The following is a 15016-nucleotide window of genomic DNA, read 5'->3' as shown; positions in this document are numbered from 1 at the left end:
ATACTGCTAGATTGTGCAAAGTCAAATGAGACATAGTCTCTGCCTGGGGACTGTGGTGACTGGTGAAGTCAGTGTATCCACAATTCTAGTATTGGATGGGAATATTCTACAGAAGGTACTACACAAGTACAGGAGTTTTAGTTATCCCAACACATCAGAGCGTGAGGAAAGTCTTCCTGGAGGCATTGTGTGTGAGCCAGGAGTTCGCTGTGTGAGAGAAGGCAGCAGCGCGTGGGAGTGATCAGCTAGTGCAGAGGCCTGGAGGCAGAGACGGCCCAGCAGGGTAAGGGTGCTGCCGGAAGTTCCAGGTGGCTGGAGCCAAGCGGGCGCGTGTGAGAGTTGGAGGATTTTCAGTGGTCCTTTGTGTTAAACCAGGAAGTTCGGACTTTGTCCTGTAAACTGCGGGGGGAGTGGGAAGGGGCTTTCAGGGGCTTCAATCAGGAGCTTAATTAAAATATTAAGATTTTTGTTTCCAGGAGCGCTTTCTGGTAAATACTGTAAAGGATCAGCTAGAATGGGGGCTCCAGGCTAGAGACCAGGAAGACTGCTTCAGAGGGTATTAACCCAGGAGAGAAACAGTACTTTGATTATGAAGCAGTGAGTCTAGAAACCATAATGATGAGCTGAATTTGAGAGACTGTGGAAGAGATAGGATCTCTGGCACTTGGTGACCGGCTCGCTGGGTTGGCGGGTGAATAGTTTAGGAAGATTCCCAGCTGTCTGGCTTGAGTAACTGGCTAGATGTTAATGTTCACTCATGGAAATATTTTTATTACCTACCCAGAACCCTGCTTCCCTCTTTGAGTCTTTAATGGCATCACCATCCATAAGTTACTTTTTTAACGTTGTCAGAAGATACTCCATTATGTTCTTCCTTACCCAGATACCAAATGAGTTACAAATTTCTATCCACTCTGCCTCCATTTACAAATGCCTGTGGAATCTGTTCGCTCATTCTCTGTTGTCACTCACATTATCTAGGCCTTCATCATTCATTGAAATGTTTGCTGTAGCTTCCTAATTGCTTTTTCTGTCTCCGGTCTCTACGCAATTAAATTTTCTGTACTGCCACCAGCTTTTTTTCAAAATCCCAATCTGATGCCATTTTGTGGTTTAAAATCTTTTGATGCCTCCTTGTCACCTGCAGAATAAGGCCCTTCCTGATACTGCCTCATCTTACCCTTTTAAAAAAAATTTATGATAGCAAGTGCAATTTTTTTTTTTAAGATTTTATTTATTTATCAGAGAGAGAGAGCGAGCACAGGCAGACAGAGGCAGAGGGAGAAGCAGGCTCCCCGCCGAGCAAGGAGCCCGATGCGGGACTCGATCCCAGGATGCTGGGATCATGACCTGAGCTGAAGGCAGCTGCTTAACCAACTAAGCCACCCAGGCGTCCCAGCAAGTGCAATTTTTAAAAAAAGATTTTACCTATTTGAGAGTGAGAAAGAAAGAGCATGAACGGGGGAGGGGCAGAGGGAGAGGCAGACTCCCCGCTGAGCAGGGAGCCTAATGTGGGGCTCGATCCCAGGACCCCAGGATTATGACCTGAGCTGAAGTCAGAGGCTTAACTGACTGAGCCACCCAGGAGTCCCCTCATGTTACCTTTTTAACTCTGTTCTAATTCCCTGCTGCCTTTGCCCCGTACTCACCATGCTGGACATGGGTCTATACCCTAGCCATTCTTTTACTTTGCTGCCTTTGTCCATGCTATTTGCTTTGCCCTGAGTGCCCTCCTTTTCTCACTGCCCTCCCTTTTCTCACTGGTCAGAGCCCTATTCATCCTTCAAGATTCAGTTCAAAAAAAAGAAAAAGGATATGGTTCAAATATCTTATCGTCTCTTAATATTTTGCCTGAATCAGGCAGGGAGAATTGTTCCTCATTTTTATTCCGACAGAATGTTATGGGTATTTTGACACTGATATTACTTACCATGTCTTCTTTGGCAGTTTGTCTCACTGGCTAGCCTCTGGGCTGATTTAAGGCAAAAAACTATACTTCACAGATCTTAGTGTCCTTGGAACCTAACCCCATGCCTGACTGTAGTGCCCCTGAATCAGCGTGGAACTCCTCCTTCTGTGCCTTTGTTCCTATCTCCTTATCTGGAGGCCTGTAATCTCCTTTCTTTCTGTTCGAAGCTTGCTGTTCTTCAAGGCCCACTTCCTCCATAAAGCCTTCATTGACTAATGTAGCAGTAAAAATTTTAACCACTTTGCTTTGGGGGAAAGGTTTTGCTTTTATTAGTTTAATTCACCGTAAAGCTTCCAGGCATTGATGATTATTAAAAACCGGAACTATTTGTCCCAACATGTATTAAGCTTATTTCAGCAATCCTACTAACAGGTCATTTTATGTATTTTTTGCAAAGATTTTATTTATTTATTTGACAGAGAGAGAGGGAGATCACAAGTACACAGAGAGGCAGGCAGAGAGAAGAGGAAGCAGGCTCTCCCCACTGAGCAGAGAGCCCGATGTGGGACTCGATCCCAGGACCCTGAGATCATGACCTGAGCCGAAGACAGAGGCTTAACCCACTGAGCCACCCAGGCGCCCCGATCATTTTATGTATTTTTAATTTTTTTTTAAAGCTTTTACTTATTTATTTGACAGAGATCACAAGTAGGCAGAGACGCAGACAGAGAGAGAGCGGGGTTGGGGGGGAAGCAAGCTCCCTGCTGAGCAGAGAGCCCGATGCGGGGCTCGATCCCAGAACCCCGGGATCATGCCCCGAGCCGAAGGCAGAGGCTTTAACCCACTAAGCCACCCAGGCGCCCCGATTTTATGTAATTTTAAAGATTTTATTTATTACTTATTTTAGAGAGAGAGCACAAGTTGGGGGTAGGAGCGGAGGAACAGGGAGAAAGAGAATACTAAACCAGCTCTGAGCTGAACTCCGAGGCTTCAATCCCAGGACCCTGAGATCATGACCTGAGGTGAAATCAAGAGTTGGAAGTTCAACTGACTAAGCCAGCCAGGCTCCCTCCTACTGAACAGATCCTTAACTATGTCTATCTACCCCACTTCATCCCTGCAAAAAGCCTAAGTAACTTCCGATCTTGTTTGAATACAGGCCTTTTATTATTTTTTTAAAGATTCATCTATTTGAGAAAGCGAGAGTACAAGCCTGTGGGGTGTGGTGGGGCAGAGGGAGAGGGAGAAAGAAACTCCAGCAGATTGCATGCTGAGCACCAGAGCCCAATGCGGGGTTTGATCTCACGACCCTGAGACCACAACCGGAGCCAAAAATAAGAATCGGACGCTCAGCCACCTGTGTCAACTGGGCACCCCAAATACAGGCCTTTTAAATGAGGAGCATAACAGTTCTTTGGCACAAAAAGTAGTGACCCCCCCCGTATTACTGAGCTTTTTTCCTGTAGTAGTTGAGAATCATTTATATCTGTTGTTTCCAAGAGTAGATTTATTTCTTTCGCTTCTGTCATTTTGATTGGGGATGGTTAGAAGAGCCCTGTATTTCATATGCCTTTGGATTATGGTACCTGCTGTGTTATCTGGGAACCTAGTGCTAGCTATAATGAGGGGTGGTATGTACAGTGTAGTTTATTCATTTATTAATTTTCCTGATGTGTGTGTGCTTTTTTTCTTTTCTCATGATAGTGATGTATTTCTCTCTTTTTAACTATATCCTCACTCTTGTTAGCACTCATGTAAAATAGAGTACCTGAAAGTGTACCTATAGTACTGTAGAGTGGCACACCCAAGATCCCTAACTTATTCATTGGTCACGCCAAGCCTAGAATTCTGCCTGCTGTGCTCTCTATTCCTACTGATTTCCAAAAGTAGCTCAGTGCATGTATGCAAGAAAGGAAGAGGGCCTGCCTAGCTTGCTCCATTATGGTAGATTTGTAAAATTTCTGCTGGAAACTAGAAGTTGTAACTATGCTGTTAACCTAGGAATTGGCACTTTGCTCAGGTTCGATCTGTGTTGGGTGTGCTTGACTAGTGGAAACATCAGTATGGGTGCCTCAGCATTTCACTGCTGCTCGGAATTCTTGAGAGAAGATTATAGGGAGGGAAAAAATTTGCTCTACTCTCTTGGGTTCCACAGCAATGATTTTGCAGCTGAGATCCATGAATAACCTGACAAAAGACAGATTCACAGGAGAAACAGTTTACTATGTATGTGTGTATATAGACACACACCCACACCCACACACACACACACCCACACACACACACACACACTATATGGAGGCCTTCATAGAAAACTTCTGAATGCAAAAAAAAGAAAGAAAGAAAAATACTGAATGCCTGAAGAGGCAGTTAGACCCAGGGGTTTATATATAATTTTAATAAAGAATGATAAGTTTGTTGAGAAGTGACCAGAAAAAGAGGGGCGGTAGGCATTAAGGGCAGTATATTGTGACCAGGTAAAAATATTGGGGGAAACTAATGGAGGATAATAATTACTTAGTACTATCTCCAGAGGCAAGATTATTTTCCCCTTCCTGGCAAGGAAGAGGTAAAGGGGACACACCTTCACAAAGAGAATTTCATGCCCTGCTTTCAGGTAGAAGTAGGGAGGGCAAGGACTTTTTCTTGTGTCTGCTTATTCTCAGTTGCCTTCAGCCCAAAATGATCTTTATGCAAAGGGAATATTTTGGGGTGACATAGTCTGGTCTCCTTCAAGATTATTAGGATCTAAAACTTGGATGAAAGGAGTCAACTATAAGGGGGTGAGGTAATTTTTGTGAAATTGTACATGTGCAACATTTTATTTAAAAAATATGTATTGATGGGGCACCTGGGTGGCTCGGGGTCATTAAGTGGCTGCTTTCAGCTCAGGTCCTGATCCCAGTGTCCTGGGATCCTTGCTCAGCGGGAGGCCTGCTTCTCCCTTTCCCACTCCCCCACTTGTGTTCCCTCTCTCGTTGTGTCTCTGTCAAATAAATATAAAATCTTTAAAAGAAAAAAAATATATATATATGTATCGCTGGGCACCTGGGTAGCTCAGTTGGTTAAGCCTCCCACTCTTGATTTTTGGTTCAGGTCATGATCTCAGGGTCATAAGATCAAGCCCCTCATCAGGCTCTGCACTCAGTGCAGAATTTACTTAAAAATTATCTCTCTCGGGGCACCTGGGTGGCTCAGTGGGTTAAAGCCTCTGCCTTCGGCTCAGGTCATGATCCCAGGGTCCTGGGATCGAGCCCTGCATCGGGCTCTCTGCTCAGCAGGGAGCTTGCTTCTTCCTCTCTCTCTGCCTGTCTCTCTGCCTCCTTGTGATCTCTGTCTGTCAAATAAATAAATGATGTCTTAAAAAAAAATCATCTCTCTCTTCCTCTGCCCACTCCCCACTTTCTCTTTAAAAAAAAAAATTGGCTGCTCCCATATTGGGGGCATAGATATTTACAATTGTTAGATCATCTTTGTGGATAGTCCCTTTAAGAATTATGTAGTGTCCTTCTGTACCTCTGACTACAGTCTTTAGTTTAAAATCCAATTTATCTGATATGAGAATCGCTACCTACCCCTGCCTTATTTTGAGGCCCATTGGCATGAAAGATGCTTCTCCATCCCTTCACTTTCAGCCTGGGTGTATCCTTAGGTTAGAAATGGGTCTCCACCTGGGTGGCTCAGTGGGTTAAAGCCTCTGCCTTCGGCTCAGGTCATGGTCCCAAGGTCCTGGGATCAAGCTCCGCGTCGGGCTCTCTGCTCATCAGGGAGCCTGCTTCCTCCTCTCTCTCTCTCTCTGCCTGCTTCTGATCTTTGCCTGTCAAATGAATAAATAAAATCTTTAAAAAAAAAAAAGAAAAAAAAAAGAAATGGGTCTCTTGTAGACAACATATGGATGGGTCCTGTCATTTTATCCAGTCTGCAACCCTGTGTCGTTTTATGGGCACATTTAGGCCATTCACATTGAGAGTGATTATTAATAGATACGTTTTTATTGACATCATATTACCTTTGAAGTCTTTACTGCCTAGAGCCATATATACTTTTAATGCCATTCTGATCAAAATTCCACTGGTATTTTTCAAAGAGCTGGAGCAAATAATCCTAAAATTTGTATGGAATTAGAAGAGACCCCAAATTGCTAAGGAAATGTTGAAAAACAAAACTGGGGGCATCACATTAACCTGATTTCAAGCTTTACTACAAATCTGTGATCACCAAGACAGCATGGTACTGGCATAAAAACAGACACACAGACCAGTGGAACAGAGTAGAGAGCCCAGATATGGACACTCAACTCTATGGTCAAATAATCTTCGACAAAGCAGGAAAAAATGTACAGTGGATAAAAGACAGTCTCTTCGATAAATGGTGCTGGGAAAATTGGACAGCTATATGTAGAAGAATGAAACTCAACCATTCTCTTACACCGAACACAAAGATAAACTCAAAATGGATAAAAGACCTCAACGTGAGACAAGAATCCATCAGAATCCTAGAGGAGAACATAGGCAGTAACCTCTTCGATATCAGCCACAGCAACTTCTTTCAAGATATGTCTCCAAAGGCAAAGAAAACAAAAGCGAAGATGAACTTTTGGGACTTCATCAAAATCAAAAGCTTCTGCACAGCAAAGGAAACAGTCAAGAAAACAAAGAGGCAACCCACTGAATGGGAGAAGATATTTGCAAATGACAGTACAGACAAAAGGTTGATATCCAAGATCTATAAAGAACTTCTCAAACTCAACACACACAAAATAGATAATCATGTCAAAAAATGGGCAGAAGACATGAACAGACACTTCTCTAATGAAGACATACAAATGGCTATCAGACACGTGAAAAAATGTTCATCATCACTAGCCATCAGGGAGATTCAAATTAAAACCACATTGAGATACCACCTTATACCTGTTTGAATGGCCAAAATTAGCAAGACAGGAAGCAACATGTGTTGGAGAGGATGCAGAGAAAGGGGAACCTTCTTACACTATTGGTGGGAATGCAAGTTGGTGCAGCCACTTTGGAAAACAGAGTGGAGATTCCTCAAGAAATTAAAAATAGAGCTTCCCTATGACCCTGCAGTTGCACTCCTGGGTATTTACCCCAAAGATACAGATGTAGAGAAAAGAAGGGCCATCTGTACCCCAGTGTTTATAGCAGCAATGGCCACGGTCGCCAAACTGTGGAAAGAACCAAGATGCCCTTCAACGGACGAATGGATAAGGAAGATGTGGTCCATATACACTATGGAGTATTGTGCCTCCATCGGAAAGGATGAATATCTAACTTTTGTAGCAACATGGACGGGACTGGAAGAGATTATGCTGAGTGAAATAAGTCAAGCAGAGAGAGTCAATTATCACATGGTTTCACTTATTTGTGGAGCATAACAAATAACACGGAGGACATAGGGAGATGGGGAGGAGAGGGGAGTTGAGGGAAATTGGAGGGGGAGATGAACCATGAGAGACTATGGACTCTGAAAAACAATCTGAGTGTTTTGCAGGGGCAGGGGGTGGGAGGTTGGGGGAGCCAGGTGGTAGGTATTGTGGAGGGCACGGATTGCATGGAGCACTGGGTGTGGTGCGTAAACAATGAATTCTGTTATGCTGAAAATAAATTTAAAAAAGAAGAAGAAGAAGAAAGTCACGGAGGTGTAGAAGGGGGAACAATGTGTAAGCCATAACAGGGATTGTGGCTTTTACTCTGAGAGAGATGGAAGCCAGTGGAGGGTCTTTGAACAGAGAATGACAAAATTTAACATATTTTAAATAGTGAGAATAGATAATTAGAAACTAAGAAATGTCTTATTTATTTTTTTTATCTCAAATAACTAGCACAGTATCTGGTATATAGTCAGTGTTAATAAATATCAAAAGGCTTAAAAGTTTTCATAGCAGTCCATCTTTAAAATGACGTTTTTAGATAACCAGGATACTTTAATATGGATTAGATATTAGATGATATAAATGGTATTTTTTAGGTGTGATACTAGTATAGTAGTTATATTTGAAAGAGGGCTTATTAGTTAGAAATACATAAAGAATATTTACTGATAAAATCAATAGTATTTAGATCTTGCTTTCAGTGTTCCAGCAAAAATAAGCAAATATGTAAAAGTGGGAGGACTGATAAAACAAGATGAGTAAAATACTGATAACCATTAAAGCAAGTGACGGATGTATGGGATTCGTTCTACTATTACATCATTCTACTTCTGTGTATATTTGAAATGGCCATAATAAAGTTGTATATATGTTTATATAGAGACATAAACATATATTTATCTTTCTAGATACAGATACCTGTTTATAGAGATGTATATGTATAGATAAAACACATAACATTTTACTTGGTGATTATACCTTTAATAATTCTACCTTTAAAAATCTATCATAAAGAAATAATCAGATGGGGGTACCTGACTGGCTCAGTCAGTAGAGCAAGGGACACTTGACCTCAGGATCCTGAATTGAAGCCCCACCTTATGTGTAGGACTTCCTTTAAAAGAAAAGAGGAGGGGTGCCCGGGTGCCTCAGTTGGTTAAGTGGCTGCCTTTAGCTCAGGTGGTGATCCCAGGGTCCTGGGATCCAGCGCCCCCACCACTTCCTTCCTCAGCGGGTAGTCTTGTTCTCCTTCTCTCACTGCCCCTCCCCCCACTCGTGGGCATGCTCTCTCTCAAATAAATAAATAAAATCTTTTAGAAAAAAACCATCAGATAGGCTCGGATGTAAATAAAAAGATTTTCATCTTAGTGTTCTAAAAATAGCTAAAATTTAGAGGGACGCCTGGGTGGCTCAGTGGGCTAAAAATAGCTAAAATTTAAACAACTACATTTTTAACAGCTGGAAAATAAAAACTGGTGTTTTTGTTAAAGTAGAATACTCTGCAGTCCTTAGGTTGTTTTCAAAGACTAATGACTTTAAAAATATTCAAAATAAAATGTTAAGTGAAAAAAAAAAAAATGAAAAAGGGAAAAAAGCAGAATGAAAAATTGAATTATCCCAGTTTTTATTAAGCATATCTAAATACTTTGTAGATTAAAATTTCAAAGAAATACACTAAATTTGGGGCATCTGGCTGGCTCAGTCAGTAGAACATGTGACTCTGGATCTCAGGGTTGTGAGTTTAAGCCCCACATTGGGTGTAGAGAGTACTAAAAAACAATCTTTGGGAAAGAAAAGAAATATACTAAATTATTACTAGTATCAACTCTAGGTGCTCAAATTACTAGTATCAAATCTAGGTGGATTTTAGGTCTTCTTTTTTTCTTTTACTCTTTATACTTCTCTGTACTTCTAAGATTTTCGTTATTTTTAAGATTTTACTTATTTATATGACAGAGAAAGAGATAGAGGGAAGGCACAAGCAGTGGGAGCTGCAGGCCTAGATCCCAGGACCCTGGGATCATGACCTGAGCCAAAGGCAGATGCCTACTGACTGAGCCACCCAGGCACCCCTAAAATTTTCTTTAGTAAGCATACCTGCTTTTATTAAAACAGATAACAGAAGATACTGTCAAAGTCTCAAGCTCAAAACCTTTTGACCATAATACCCTTTATATTAAGATAAATAAATAATAAAATAGACATAAAGATTCATGTTACAGGATGTTCACTGAATTGCTATTTATGCTAGCAAGAAACTTGGAAATATCTAAATGACCAGTCAGTTGGAAAATGGTTAAATTATGGCACTTTGATGTGCAGCTAGTAAATGTTTTCAGAGAGTGAAGTACTGAAAATACTCATGGTATAGTAGGAAGATACTGAATCGTGTGTGATTTAAATTAATGTTTTTTAAAAAATGAAAGATGAAGGCAGTCATCATGTTAGCAAAATGTTGTTTTAATTTTTGTTTTATTACTTCCTGTGCTTTCTGAATTATCTACACTGGCCATGTATTTATAATCAAAAATGTAATTAAGTATTTTGAAACAAAATACAGAGTACAAGGAGAAGAACATTGGATGTTTGAGGAGAAAAATAAGATCTGGAATCACTGCTAGAGGAATAATGCTGAGGACTTAATGAAATGTAAATGATTATTAAACAAAAAGTTGGACTTTATGTAATGGGTCAAGCCTGTTTAGTTTTATGTGTTCCAGCTGTGCTCACCAGGCTGGCAGCACAAGGAGAGGCCGGAGCCTAGTCCTCTAGGATTAGGAGTGCTTGGCAAAAGGTCAGGGCACCATTGTAGCTGCTGTACCTCCACAGTGGTATGAAGATGCTTTTCTACACTGTCAAGTTCTAGGCAAACAGTAACGGTAGTTCTCGTCTGTCCCTCGGCTCCAGGCCTAGTTGCAGCCCTCCTTATTCTTACTCACACTTACTGACTGCTCTTTCTGCCTCCACGCTTCCTCCCTACCATCTTTTACCTTCCTGCTTAGCTTTCTCTTTCTAAAGCACCAGTCACGTCGTGTTATTCTCTTTTCAGAAGGCTGTGCTGGCTCTCCATCTCCTTAGAATATCTGAGCTTTTAAGCCACAAATGCGAGGCTCATTAGGATCTGGTCCCAAAGTACCTTTCCCGCCTGATCCTCTGCTGTATATCTCCGTACACCTTTTTCCTGGGCCGCACCATCCTACCTGTCCTTCCCTAAGTAAGCAAGGCTTGTTAGCTGACAACTCCGTATTTTTGCTCTTGCTACATCCTCTGGAACATTTGAGGGACAGTCTTTGAACTTACAGTTGTTATTTCTGCTTTGGTTCTGCCGTTTACAGATGGCTGTGTGAGCTTTAATATGTTATTTTGATCTCTTTGAGCATCAGGTGTTTTTCTTAATTTCTTCATCTTCATAATGTTACTACCTACCTGACCGAGTTGTTAGGAATTCACTCAGGTAATGAATACAAACGCATGTTGTAAGCTAAATGCACACACATATGGCATTATTTTCTACCTACTTCTGTCAGGATGCTTTTGACTTCAAATAACAGAAATCCAACTGAAAATGGCTTAAACAATGAGGAAGCAAGTCTGGAGGTAAGGCAGTTCCAAGGTTGGTTCATGCAGCAGCTCAGTAGTGTCATCAGGGACACAGGGTCCTGCCATCGTCCTGCTCTGCTCTTCTTTGTTATTCTTAGGTTTGTTCCCCTCATGGTAGTAAGATGGCAGCTACAGTGTTAGGTGTCACACAGATGGCTATGTTCAGAAGAAGGAGAGAATATCCCTTTAGTATGCCCCTTAGGAAATCTTTCTGGAAGCTTCTCCCCTGTCTCCACCCACCCTTTTCCCCCTATAAACTTTCCATCATGTCTGATTGAAAAAAACTGCCGCACATGCCCATGCCTAAACCAGTCATTGCTGGGAAAGGGAATGAGCTCATCTTAATTAGCTCAGACCAATCATGACTCACCCCCTGGTGCTGGCTCCCATCTCTCCAAAAGGAACCAATGCTCAGAAAAGGACAAAGTAGGGGCTGTGTTAGGGAGGGAAAGATTGCGATAGCACAGGCTTCAGGGATGATCCTGGTTTGTGGGAACAGGGAGGTAGATGAGTGATAAGTAGTAGATTCATCGTAAAGGGGAGTTTGTTTCTGGTCGATCAAGATTTTGGCCAGGCAGCAAATGATGAGAGGACAGACGGGGTGGGAAGAGTGTGAAGTTTTTGCTTTTCTAGTTTTAACATTTGTCTTTATATCTAAATAGGTGTGCAGTGGAGCTGATGAAGACCCTGACGATAAAAACGCACCGTTTCGGCAGCGGCCATTTTGCAAATATAAAGGACATACCGCTGATCTCCTTGATCTTTCCTGGTCTAAAGTACGAAATTCTTACTTGGAGAGTGTATTAATTCTACATAACTAGGACTTCAGGATAAAAACAGATGTTTTGTTTTTCAAGTGTTTTGTTATGTATACTACATGGGAGTTACCTACAAAGTAATCGGTTAAAAGAGGAGAAACATTCAATTAGGCTAATACAGTGTTTATATTAAGGGTTTCTGTCTGGATCTGTCTTTATACCTGTATTTTTGGCTTCTTTAGAAACTAATTTTGTTTGCAAAGCCGCTGTTCTTACAAAATGAGTATATGATTTCAGCTACAGTGCTGAAGTCAGATCTATCTAATCAAGACTGCTTTGGTTAATCTGCTATATTTATTAAATCATTAAGTTTAACAATATATGATTCTTTGATAAGTCATCACTTTATGTGTTTTTTCCCTTAGAGCAAAATTATTTCAGAAGTAGAGGGCCTGTTTTGCCACTGAACAAATATCTTAGCAGTTTTGCAAAAATTTAAAGAGATACTTTAAATTTTATTTAAGGCATTTGAAGCATGAAGCAGTGTTTGGAATTCCATCTCCTACCCAGCTCCCCTCCAGCATCCCTCAGTTAGTTTCCTAGAGTTAAGATGTCTCTCTTTCTCAGACTGATGTAGTTCACTTAGCATAATACCCTCTAGTTCCATTCACATCGCTGCAAATGGTAAGGTTTCATTCTTTTTAATGGCTGAGTAATATTGTACCAGAATTCTTTTTTTTTTTAAGATTTTATTTATTTATTTGACAGACAGAGATCACAAGTAGGCAGAGAGGCAGGCAGAGAGAGAGGAGGAAGCAGGCTCCCTGCTGAGCAGGGAGCCTGATGCGGGGCTTGATCCCAGGACTCTGGGATCATGACCTGAGCCGAAGGCAGAGGCTTTAACCCACTGAGCCACCCAGGTGCCCCTTGTACCAGAATTCTATTTTTTGGTTGTATAATACACTATCTATTTATTTTTATTTTTTTAAAGATTTTATTTATTTGACAGATCACAAGTAGGCGGGGCAGGGTGGGGGGGAGCAGGCTCCCTGCTGAGCAGAGCCCAATGCAGGGCTTGATCTCAGAACCCTGAGATCATCACCTGAGCTAAAGGCAGAAGCTTAACCTGAGCCACCCAGGCACCCTTACACTATCTATTTAAAAACAAGTAGGGGGGAACCTGTGTCACTCAGTTAAACATCAGACTCTTGATTTCTGAGAGTCTGCTTAAGGATTCTTTCTGTCTTCCTCTGCTCCTCCCCTCCATGTACGCAGGCAGCACATGTGCGCATGCTCTCTCTCTCATTAATTAATTAAATAAAAACAGGTATACCACATAAAACATACACTTTTACAGCTAGCCCCAAATATCATATATTTATCAGTGCAGTAACATATCCAAATTGATATTTGCGCTTAGATTTTAACATCTCTGTGCCTCAATGTTCTCATTTGGGAAGGAGGATAATGATATACCTAGTTCATAGTATAGTGTTAACAATTTTTAGTACATTACAGGTACTCAATAAATGTCATCATTGCTTTGATTTGTTTAGCACCTTTAGGAATACCAGAGAATACTAGGGTCTCTTTGTGTTGCCTCATTCAGTATAACACATAGGTCTTAAATTATGCCAAAAAGTTAAAGAACTTCTGCCAACTGGAAACTTTTGACAGATGGATGTTTGGTTCCTGGGTGATGGGCCATCAGCATGACTAAAGCAGTTACACTCCCCTCTTGTAGCTTCTAGAAAATTCTATGATCTATTCTGAGATGTTTGACGATTTCTCTTCTCTCATTTTCTTGCCTTGGGTGTGACAGGTGCACAATAACTTTTCATTTCCATGCTGCATTATAGGGTAATCTTTTTGAAGGCATTTTAAGTGGCAGTTAGGGAATTCTTGTGAGTTAAAATTCACCAGTGTTGCCAATGTCAGAATAGCTAAAGTGACAATCATGTGAATGGATGTCTTATATTCATAGCCTGGTTTCACTATATGGGGATTATAAAAACTAAGGCACACCTTAGTCGTCTTGGTGCTTAGCAGATTTGTTTTAACATAGATCGTTAGGATAATCCTAATTTTAGAACAGGTCATATAAAAAAAGTCTTAGAACCAAAGGAGTATGGCATGTAATGGGGAGAAAAATGGGATCTTCCAAGTGAATTGGATAATCTTTTGTTCTTTCTAATGCTAGGTATAACAATAATAATAACAAAACTGTTGAGATACATAGAACTGAAAGTTTGCTTTTATTGTGCATGTCGTGTTTTCTTAGGGTGATAAAATGATCAATGTCAATTTCTCACTAGAACTACTTCCTGCTTTCTTCTTCGATGGATAAAACGGTCAGGTTATGGCACATTTCCAGAAGAGAATGCCTTTGCTGTTTCCAACATATAGATTTTGTCACTGCCATAGCTTTCCATCCAAGAGTAAGTAATTTTTTAAAAATTTTATCTATTTATTTGACAGAGAGAGAGATCACAAGTAGGCAGAGGCAGGCAGAGAGAGGGGGAAGCAGGCTCCCCACTGAGCAGAGAGCCCAATGTGGGGCTCGATCCCAGGACCCTGAGATCATGACCTGAGCTGAAGGCAGAGGCTTTAATCCACTGAGCCACCCAGGTGCCCCAGAATTGTTTTTATATATTTTTTATTAGACCATAAGGAAGGTGAGGGAACCTGGTTTCTCTGGAGGGCTGTTGAACTATAGGAAAAAAATTATTAACAGCCACATAGTTAAGAATAACTTAATTTAGTCTTTCTCTTTCTTTCCTTCTTTCCTCCCACCTCCCTTCCTCCCTTCCTCATTTTTTTATTTTAGAGTAGGTTCCACACCCAGCATGGAGCCCAGTATGGGGCTTTAGCTCACAACCCAGAGATGAAGACCTGAGCTGAGATCAAGAATTGGACTCTTAACTGAGCCACCCAGGCAGCCTCTTTTTTTTTTTTTTTTTCCGGTTAAGATTTATTTATTTTGAGAGAGAGAGAGAGACACCAGCATATGAGGTGGGGTAGGGAGGGAGGGGAGGGAAAGAGGGAGGAAGATTCTCCAGCAGACTCCCTTCTGAGCACAGAGCCCAACAATATGCGGCTCAATCTCACAACCCTGAGACTGTGACCTGAGCCAAAACCAGGAGTCAGATTGATGCTCAACCACCTGAGACCCCAGGCGCCCATTAAGCATCTGACTCTTGATCTCAGCTCAGGTCTTGAACTCCAGGTTGTGAGTTTAAGCCCCACCTTGGGTTACAAGCATGTAGCCTATTTAAAGAAAAGAGAAGAAAGGAAATATTCTGCTAATCTGTATTAGAACTAAAAATGTTACAGTCTAACTATAATAATGAAAAGCCA

At 41.2% G+C, this 15016-nt stretch overlaps 1 protein-coding gene across 1 annotated transcript in view; it reads left to right on the top strand.

Annotated features, from left to right (window-relative positions):
* WDR44 (WD repeat domain 44) overlaps nt 1–15016 on the top strand; it is a 57197-nt gene that overhangs the window by 32681 nt on the left and 9500 nt on the right. The window contains exons 13-14 of the mRNA XM_059385399.1: nt 11564–11677; nt 13975–14097. Coding sequence (XP_059241382.1) covers nt 11564–11677; nt 13975–14097 — 237 coding nt within the window. The remainder of the gene's footprint in view (nt 1–11563; nt 11678–13974; nt 14098–15016) is intronic.

Source organism: Mustela nigripes, chromosome X (assembly GCF_022355385.1).
Source record: "Mustela nigripes isolate SB6536 chromosome X, MUSNIG.SB6536, whole genome shotgun sequence".
Classification (NCBI taxonomy): Eukaryota; Metazoa; Chordata; class Mammalia; order Carnivora; family Mustelidae; genus Mustela; species Mustela nigripes.
Note: the sequence above shows the minus strand (reverse complement) of the source record. Positions and strands in the feature narration are given on the sequence as shown.